Here is a 10,575-nt window from a genome sequence, read left to right as displayed (position 1 = left end):
TAACTTTTCAAATATTTGGTAATTCCTGATAACTATCTTGAGCAGTACCAGTCTTCAATGAATCACATGTTCAGGAACCTTCCTGGATCTGGGCCATGCAAGGAAATGAATGAATGGGAGGAAATTAATGTGATGAATGGTGAGAGCTGCTTTCCCCACTGTATCTGAAAGTCTTTGTGGCTTCCCTCAATCATTAGTCACGAAGAACTGCTCCTGAACCCACACACCAATGAGATGTGTATAATTTATATGATGTATATGAAGTTAATACTGCTAAAAGGCTGAATTACAAATGGTTCCCTCTAAACCACAAGTGCTTCTGTGGCCTCAACTAAATTATTACAAGGGGCTTCCTAGCTAAGACAGGCGTGGAGACATGCTAGGTCTTTCCACAAGACAGTTTTATTGCCAGGCCCACTGGGGAAGGAAGGTGTCTGGAAATGTGGAGAGGGTTATTGGAGGGCTCAGCTATAGGGTAATATCTAGAAGACCCAGGAGAATAAAAAAGACTTTGATGCAAGTGTAAAAAGCTCTATGTGTGTCACAACGAATACAAGGAAGAAATACGGAAAAGGGGAATGTAACACATCAGCAGGATGGTAAAGCCCCAAATCAAATATTCTGCTTACCCCAAACCTAAAATAGCTGTTGTCTTTGCTGCTTACAGGGCTGAAGAGGAGCTATCCCTTCTGCGGTGCAGAGAGACTTAAGGAGCTCTTCTCCAGAGGCAGATCCCAGGAGCTAAATCCCACTAATCCAAGGGCAGAGCTTTAAGATGCCATCCCTACAATTAGTTAGATGTGAGTACATCTCTGCTCTGAGGCAGTTCAGAGCGAGGCACCTGGAGCTCTGCAAGACCTTCATTAAAGATCTAAGGGCTTGGGACGATGTACCCAAAGTCGTGAAACCCTGAAAAAGGAGGATGGCCCTGACCAAAAAGGACATAGGAAGCTTTTGACCTGGCATGGAGGGTCTCAGAGCACCAACCCAGTTGGGGTGGCCCATGCAAGCAAGAAGTTGAAGGAGGTGGGCACCCGAAAACACTTGCAGAGGAGGCTGACCATGCATCGCCTATCCTTGAGGTGGGACTCACCTCAAAGGATAACCACTGCCACCGGTGAGAAGCTGCTCCGCTGGTGGGTTGCTCCTTCTGGAGGCCTCTCTCCATCAGGCTAGAGGACCTGTGTGTGCATTTACAGCACACGCTGCATTGCAGTGCTTGGTGTTGCGTGTCTCGGTGGCTGAGGATCCAGGACAGAAATGCTTCTCCAGTAATGAACAGGTAAGCTGGTGTAAAGGGTCTGCTAATTTTAGAGCACAAACCTGCTTGGATCAGCAACTTTTCTAAGCCACGGGGTGACACTGCAGATGGCAGGGAGGCTGTTGTGGGTTTGCAATTGTTTGCCTGGCTGTAAAGGCTGATGTTGTTAGTCCCCCAAAACCCTATGGCTCCAAGTATTTAACCAAGAGTATTTCAACACAAAGCTTTTACCCTGACAGTTATTTAACATTTCTTAATCTAAATGCAAATCATTATCCTCCTTTCCCTTCATTCTGTGATTACCTGTTTATCCACCTTTCATTTTGCAGGGTTTAAGAGACTCTGCTATGAGTTGTCCTTGAAAAACCTTTTCAGAAAGTTTTAAAGTCATGTGCATGTACATAGATTTACATTAACTACAGTGGAACAGTAGAATTCAGGCTGGATGGGGCTTAGAGCAACCTGGTCTAGTGGAGGGTGTCCCTGCCCATGGCAGGGGGTTGGAACTAGATGAGCTTTAAGATCCCTTCTGACCCAAACCGTTCTGGGATTCTATGTATCTTTATATATATGTACATACGGGTCTATATGTGTGTGTGTTACATTAGTAAGGGTTCTGATTCATATTCAAAATTCACTGAGGATTTTGGATTGGTAAAATTTGCTGGCTTATAGAATTTCACTTATTTATTTTCTTATATGTATGTTTTTCCTGTGTGATTTGGGAATTAATCTTCCAAAGAACAGAATACATACTGTATCCATAGGTTGTATTTACTGCTGCAACCAAAGCAGACTTACTTTTCACTGTCTGGTTTCAGAATATATTGCAAAGCACTTTAAGATGTGTATATAAGTATGTATTTAAGGGCTGTGATATGTTTAACTGTCACTGGTTGGACACTTGCCTGTGTTGGTGCATGTCCACATGTCTGTGCAGGGTTTTGGAACCTCATGGGCTTGCACCTTGAGAACTGTTGTGTAATTTGGGCTGACTCAGCTGTATCTCCATGCACTGGACAAATACATATGCAGGAAGGCAAATGTAATCTACTTTTCTTCCAGCTGCTGGTAATGCACTGCCTGGCATCCTGAAGAACTCAGTGCAGATCTACCCACCTGTAAAACAATGTCATTTCTCCTACTGTGTCCTAACAGCTTGCTCTGGTCAAGGCACATTAGACTGCATCACTTCAACACTGGGAATTCATTCAAGACGTTTTCCCAGGCTCTCTGGTGGCTGCTGCTGGGAATAACCCTGCTTTGCTCTCCAGCACATTGTTCTGTCTTTAAAATTGGACTGCTTGGACCCTGGAACTGTGACCCCTTCTTTTCCAAAGCCTTGCCCCACGTGGCTGCCAGGTTAGCTGTGGAAAGAATAACCAAAGATCCCTCACTAGATCTTGGCCACAGGCTGGATTATGTGGTCCTGGAAGAAGAATGTGAGACATCGAGAGCTCTGCTTAGATTCATTGACTTTAGAAAGCTTTCCTCAGCTTTCATAGGCCCTCTGAACCCTGGCTTCTGTGAGGTGGCTACACTTTTAGGGGAAAACTGGAATAAAGCCATCTTCTCATGGATGTGCATCAATTATAAACTGGATTCCACTGTCCACCACCCTACATTTGCAAGGACCCTGCCCTCTCCAATCCGGGTTTTGTTCACAATAATGAAACATTTTAGCTGGGCTCATGTTGGCATCATTGCTTCCAACGAGGATATTTGGATGGACACAGCCAACAAGTTAGCGAGTGCACTCAGGAACCAGGGGCTTCCTGTAGGCATTGTCACAGCCATGCATAAAGGAGAAAAAGGCATTGAAGACACTTGGAACAAGGTTAAAGAAGTTGATGGCATTAAAAGTAAGTGTTTTGAGTATTATTCCTTTCTTTATTCTCTTTTCTCCGGGGTAGGACTGCATTGTTATCCAACGGGCAGAGCTTAGAAAATGAAGTTTTGAAGTCATTTAAGTCAAATAGAACTTGATCTCTGACCAGGGCTTCAAGCAAAAGAACGCTGGGCATGTTGTATGTGATGGAGGTAGGGCAGAGTAGTCTTCTACAACACGAAAGACTGGGTCCAGCTTGGAAAACTAGTATTTAGTAGATGTGTATCTGTGCTTGACCCTAACAAGTATAAAGAGGGGTTTATAGGAAGGTTTTATATTTATGCTAGTTTGGATTATCAAAAATTTCATGCTTTGATGCTGTGCTCTTGCTACCTGTGTTCAGTGAAGGCATCAGAAGTGAAATCCAGTGTTATACAGCACATACAAAAGCAGTGGAAGGGCCCCTGTTGATGTACCACACATAATAAAGAATGATGTTTCTTCTCTTGAGAAAATGTGGGGGGAAAATCATGTTTTTCTGGTTCAGGGCCTTGTTAGGAAGTCTGTGAGGGAGCTGTGATCCTGGACAGACACCTCTGCAGCACTGTGAATCCCGATGAGGATGCATTTTAGCCAAGACTTTGTGAGTTTCATGCCAAAGACAAACAAGGGCAGCAAGGTGCTGTCTAACTCGGAGTTTCATCAGTGCTCAAATCTATGTTTGAGACCAAATCCACCTTGAGTGGGTTCATCTCATGACCAACACAGTTTTCTATGTGAATTAAATGATAAGCTCCTTTCATAATCAATGGAGAGAACTAGTCTCTCTTCAAACATGATTAATCTGACCAGCTTAAGATCTCTGCTATAGCACGGGCTGAATCACTGCCTAGAAGCATCTGTAGTTCAGCAACTTGAAAATAGTCTTATTCACTTCAGCTTCTATTTTGCCAAGGATACTTTTTCTCCTAAGGAGAGACCACAGCTTCTCTAGAGATCCTGCTCCCACCTGGTTTAGTAACAGGTTTTCTTTGCAACTTTCCTTCCCATACTTGCCCTACTTTGCTCCATTCACCGAGGAGTTTTGAAATGACTGAGTTTTGAAATGCTGTCTTGGATGAAAGATAAGGAATGCTTCCTTTCATGAAGGGCCAGTAAGCACCTCAAAAGCCTGTTAAACAGATAGACCTGTATTTCACATCATAGAATCATAGACTACCAGGCTGGAAGTGATCTCAAGGATCATCTGGTCCAGTGTTTCTTGCCAAAGCATGACCCAGACTAGACACAAAGGGAAAGCTCATGTCTCTCAGTCCATGACAACAATGACCACAACTACCCATCATATCAGGTGTCCCTGCCCATTGTAGGGGGTTGGAATTAGATGATCTTAAGGTCTTTTCCAACCTTAACTATTCTACGATTCTATGTTAGCCCACACCTCACCTTTGTCAAAATTTCTCCATTCCTCCTTATGTATGGCTCCAGGAATGAGTGATGCTCACAGCCTCCCTTGCTAGATCTTGCAGACCTCCAGAGGCTGAACAAATTTGGTGTAGCTCCCAACTTCCTCAGCATATAATACTGGTGGGGGATCATTAGAGACTGACCCAATACAGCAGTTCAGACAGCTCCTTTATTGGGGGGTAGATGGAGCTATTTTGTGTTGAAAACCCCAAATGGATTAACAACACTGTCTGTGATCCTTGTGTTTCAGTTATAATCCTGTGCATGCATTCTGTGCTCATTGGAGGGGAGGAACAGGCCACCTTACTCACAAAAGCTCTGGAAATGGGACTAGCAGATGGAAGATATGTCTTTGTTCCATATGACACTTTGCTGTACAGTCTTCCTTACCAAAACAACTCATTCAGGGTCTTTGATAATGATGAGAAGCTCCAGGAGGCATATGATGCTGTGCTGACTGTCACAGTGGAGTCTGGAGAAAGGACTTTCTATGATGCATTCAGGGAAGCTAAAACCAGTGGTGAAATAACCAGGGATTTGGAAGCCACCCAGGTAAATATTCACTCTGTTTTATTCTGGGACCTGACAACAGGAGACATGGGACAACCAATAGTTAATAGAGAAAATATAGGGGAGAGAAAACCCAGACCATGTGCTTTTATTTTTGGGAAAAACTTGGTGAAAGTTGGCGTAGTTTACATTCATTTGGAAAGAGTATTTCCTCTGGATATCTGGTAGTCTAACACAGTTGGTTCAACTGCAGGACCATACTGGGAACTGAAGAGAAGGGCTTGTCTCTGAGGCTCTCAGATTCAGTTTGCTACATGCTAAGTGCTGTAGGCCCAAGCTGAAGACATGTCTCCTAATGTGAATAAAGTCCATGGAGTTTGTAAGGAACCAAAATAAGATGTCCACATGCCTGAGAATCTGGGGGGATGCAAGAGACAAATGAAACACTAGATGCTTCTTGAGGGAAATGGTTAGGATCTTTGCTGTTTCATTCTTCTCAGCACTATTGTGCCTGGAAAGCATTCACTTCTTTCACTTTACTATAATGAGAGCCCAGGTTAGCTATATAGAATGTAGGGTTATTCATTGAAAGTGTCCACTTCTGATCAATGAATCCTGCCACAGATGTCAGATTCTATGGCTCCCAACAGCAATCCTCATTTATATGGCTGTAATCGATGTTCATCTACCAACTGTGAATGACCACGTGATTTGAAAGGCCACCTTGTGTGTGTGTTTTAGGAGAGGGGAACGTTGTAAGTTCCTAAATCAAATCTGGCATAGAAGGAAGCAACGTAAGGAGAAAAGGATCTGGTACACCTCAGAACGAGTTTGCTGTGGCTTTGCTTTGTGATTTCTACATCTTAGGAATAAACAATGTTCTGAAAGAGAGGAGCAACCCTTTGGGCATGTCTTTTCCTGCCTGGGTAGGGACGTAAGCCTGACTTTGATTTTCTACCTGTAGAAGATGTTTTATCATAGTTCTTTAAGTCAGTTTGTGCTAAAATGCCAGCTGAACATCAGGTTCAGAGTCTTGGTTCTTCCCCTGATAAAGCAATTTTGCATGGATTTAAAACCAGTTTGAATTTACATTTTGGGAAGCAACCATAATTAAAAACAGATATTTGAAGTCACACATAGATTAGGTCAACCCCAATAGCTCCCAAGGACTACCTTCAACCTAAGATACTTCAAACCCATTACTGTGTGAACTCTCAATGCTCAGAGGTTCTTGAGTTTACAGCTTAACCAGTGGGACGTATTTTTGCCATGAGTCTCAAAGCAGAGGCTGTCAACAGTATCTCCTGACCTTAATTTCTCCTGTATTTTCAGGTTTCTCCTCTCTTTGGAACAATCTATGATGCCTTTTACTTCATGGCAATGGCTATAGACAGTGCTCGGAGGAAAGGAGCCAGAGTCTCAGGAGCTAACATAGCTCAGCACACAAAAAACTTCAGTTTCCCTGGATTTAGTCACCAGGTAGAGACAGACCACTGTGGGAAGGGGCTGAGCAACTATGTGATACTGGACACAGATGGTCATGGGAACCAGCTCTTCCCAACCCACTTGCTGGACATGTCTTCGGACTCTGTGATGTCCTTAGGCCGGGACATCCACTTTCCCAGAGAAACTCTACCCAAGCCAGACTCCAGCTGTTGGTTTGATCCAGATGTTCTCTGCACTGGAGGTAAGCAAGACACAAAAGCAGGGCTGAATGGCATTGGGTCCATACTTCTTATTTCTTTCATCTTCTCTCTTATTTCAAGGTGAATGACCCTTTAAATTAGAGCTCCCCAAAGAGAAACGTTTAAACTCAATAAATTGCTATAAAGATGACCAGTCTCCATGCTGTTTGTAATGGGAGTTTTATGCAGAGACCCCTCTGTTGATCCACAAGACTTATTGCTTGTTAGGCCCACAAGGTTTTTGCCACTGTTGCATGCTGGAAAGTGTTTTCCAGGTCTGACAGCCAACATCTGCCTATGTTGATAGCAATCACCATATGCCAGAGGCTCCACCCAGCACTGTGTCCATGTCCTTCTGAGGGACAGGGCACTAAGAGGATTTGAAGACAGCCTAAAAGCTGCACAGCAGCAGATGCTCTCACCCTCTCTTCTGGTTAACCCCAGCTTCTTTACCCTGTCAGCTCTGCAGCTTTAAGGATCATCAGAGCTCGCCTCATCAAGAAAAGATGATAATGATTACTCAAAATAATTTGAGTTACTTGTAGATAACAGAGGTGGTAATTGAAGACCTAGGGGCAGAGATAACTGTGCTTCCTCCTCTGTTTTGCAAGGCTGGGCACTGTTTTTACTTATTGTTTTTAATTTGAGGCAACTGTGGTGCATTTTAAAGTCCACAGGGAAGCCAATATCTCAGGGTAGGATACTCAGCCTCCTCTTGACATATTTACACATAATACTAAGTATTTACTCCTACTGCTCCAGGATATGACTTAAACAGAGAAAATTAACCACATCTACAGAATATTTAATGCAGCAGCTGAGAAAACCATTCCCCTTGGCTCAGCCGTAACTGGTTTAAATCAGTGTTGCTCCATGAAAATTGGAGATATACTGATCTTGCAGCAGCTGGCAAACTATAGGAGAGACAAATATGATGCTATCATATATCTAATTTTGCACTACAACTAGGCATGAGGTAGCAATTTATCATCCTATTGCTGTCTATGGAAAAATCACTGAATTTTAGAGATCAGATTTTATGTTCACACTTTTACAGAAGCATAAAGCTTGAGGCATTTTTGGTAATTTATTATTATTACTAATATTTCAGACACTACATTTTATGACTAGAATTAAATCCAGGCCTCAGTCTGGCTTTGTATGGAGTTAAGGTTAGAGAGTGGTTGGATGTTAAGCTGCCAGGCTGCTGTGGTTCCTGACCCAGTGTCTATCAGGAGGAGGTTGTTACCAGTACACGTACACTTACAGACATACACACACAGAGCCAGTTGCCAACAGGGTAACATATACAGGAAAGCAATGTGTTTACAGCCACCACTACCCATAACCAGCATTGCCAAGACATGGACAACACATACAGCATGATCTTGTTCTTATACACCACTTAATCAGGCTCCAAGCTTGCTTCCAGATCTCACAGCCCCAGATCCTGCTCACATACAGATGTAGATGTACATACCATTGGAAGATGGTCCAAACCTGTAATTCCCCCACAGCCAGCTCCCAATCCCTTTGGTCTCTGCAGGAGCTGGTTTTCAGGCTTGTGGTCTCTCATGGGTCATCGGCTCCAGGACTCCTTATCTTACCTGTTGGCTAGGTTGATGTGAAGTCTACAAACATCACATGCAGGCAGAGAGCACACTCAGAACAAGAAATAGGGATAGGAGTTAAGAAGAAGGTGGGACAGATTGCCATGATCAAATGCAGGGTTTGGCTGAAAAATGCACTACATATGTGTGACCAGCATCCTCATCCTCTTCAGTATCCCACACTTGAACATCCACAACCCACCTTTGTCCATTTTTGTCCCTTCTTCTAAACATCCCATAAGAAGTTTCACATACTCCTACAGTCCCCTTAAAACATCCCCTCATGAGTTTAACACAACCCCACAAGTCCCCTCAAGTATGCTTTAAGTTTGCTCTTTCCTGTGAGCCCATGATAACCTTTATTTCCCTTCTGTGAATCATAAAGTTCTTGTTGAGCTTCCTCAAGGGTTTGCTTGGCCCATCCAACACTGACATGAGCTCTGTGCTCTTTGGTATTGCCTTCACTATCTCCTATTCCTTAGGGTTTGTTTATCTGGATGTTTATTTATTTACTCCTCTTGTCCTTACAGTGTCTCTCATTCATCCCAGTGAATGTTGTGCTCCAGTCAGCTCTCTCTCTCAGCTTGTCAGATGCTGTGTCAGTGAATGAAATTGGATGGACTTCGGATGTTTTCCATCTGTGGAAGAGTCCTCATGTCCTCCTGTGTAACTATGCCCCTACTTCAGCAAAGGACATGCTCAGAGAGACACCCTTTGCTATTCCTTGGGTTTCTGCACTGCCTTTCCAGTACCACATTGCCTTAGAATCCTCTAAAGTGTGGCCGGACTCTCGTGGGTTATAATATGCAATGAGAATAAGCAGAAGAATTTCTCTCAGGCTCGTTCTCAAAGGAGATTTGTTCAGCCAGTAGAGTCTCTGGGGGCTACCTGAGGAAGTTTAGGAGACAGGACCAGTAAAAACACCCTGATTGAATACAGAAGGGAGCATTAACAAACTCCACATTATTCCTACCACACTGTAGTCTGGGTTACAGATTCTCTTTGAAAGTGTTAGAAGGCCATGCAGAGATGTGAGATGGGACTTTCATACTCCTACACTTCATCACTGGTTTGTCCAGGAAGCATTTACTCCTTTGTCCAGCAAGAAAACCAACACATGCCACTGTGACTGGACTATTCTAAGCTCATTCTCTCTTTAATAACAGATTTCCTAGCAGGAAGCAGGCAACCACAGCCCCAAAGCACTAGGTCTGCTGCAAGTCTGCCTCTAAGCTGCTCCAGCCCCTCCTTTTCCATGGATTTAGCATTGTGCAAGACCTTTATGAGATGTATTCTGGCTTCACACTCAAACCAGTCCTTTTAGAGGAGGGCACATCTTTGGTAGCTCCCATGCCTCCTAGGGATGAACATTGGGTTGCTGGCACTTGCTCTTATGAGGACCACAACACTTGGTTCATGCATGAAGAGCAAACCATATCCTCCAGGCCACCTTGGTGTAGTCTTGCTCATTCCTGTATTCAAGGTGAGCAGCTCCTGGAGAAAGTTGTCTGTGTCTCCATTGCACTTGGGTGAAGTGAATCCTTGGACTATATCCACACTGTCTGCAAGGTGGAGAAATGGGTGTGAAGTATCCACCCTACTATGCCCATATTTCTTCTCAGATGGAGGTATACACATTTGTACAGACTGGAGCATAAAAGCAGTGACTTCTTATGGTGAATCATAGTATCATAGAATCACAGAATGGTTTGGGTTAGAAGACATCTTCAAAGATCATTGAATCTAACCCCGTGCCACAGGCAGGGACACCTTCCACTAGAGCAGGTTGCTCCAAGCCCCTGTGTCCAACCTGGCCTTGAACACTGCCGGGGATGGGGCAGCCACAGCTTCTTTGGGCACCTTGTGCCAGCACGTGTGTGAGAACAATCAGGGACTGAGGCCTTGGGCTGGAGAACAAAATCCAAACGTGGTGGGAAAATCTCAGCTAAAATGCTCTATCTTCTCCTCTAAAGGACACATACTTCCAAAATTCTGCTTTTCTACCGAGAAACTCTAGGTTTCAGTGCTTGATAAAAGACCTGTGATTCAGGAACAAGTGTGACGTAGGGTTATGACCCTTTTATCAACCCAAGTTTCTCCATGCTTACTTGTATTTAAGGATCTCTGAATCCAGACAGACTAAAATAGAAAAATAAGAAGACAGAAGAGACAGAGACAGCAAACAATTCCCACTGGAATTTAGCTCATCCACTC

At 43.7% G+C, this 10,575-nt stretch overlaps 1 protein-coding gene across 1 annotated transcript in view; it reads left to right on the top strand.

The window, feature by feature from the left end:
- The first annotated feature begins 2,390 nt into the window (after positions 1-2,390).
- The window catches only part of GUCY2F (guanylate cyclase 2F, retinal), a 43,324-nt gene continuing 35,139 nt past the window's right edge, over positions 2,391-10,575 (top strand). Inside the window, exons 1-3 of the mRNA XM_010019372.1 lie at positions 2,391-3,123; positions 4,807-5,108; positions 6,399-6,753. Coding sequence (XP_010017674.1) covers positions 2,391-3,123; positions 4,807-5,108; positions 6,399-6,753 — 1,390 coding nt within the window. The remainder of the gene's footprint in view (positions 3,124-4,806; positions 5,109-6,398; positions 6,754-10,575) is intronic.

The sequence above is a fragment of the Nestor notabilis genome, unplaced genomic scaffold, assembly GCF_000696875.1.
Source record: "Nestor notabilis isolate BGI_N333 unplaced genomic scaffold, ASM69687v1 scaffold1878, whole genome shotgun sequence".
NCBI lineage: Eukaryota > Metazoa > Chordata > Aves > Psittaciformes > Psittacidae > Nestor > Nestor notabilis.
This window is presented reverse-complemented; position numbering and strand designations above follow the sequence as displayed.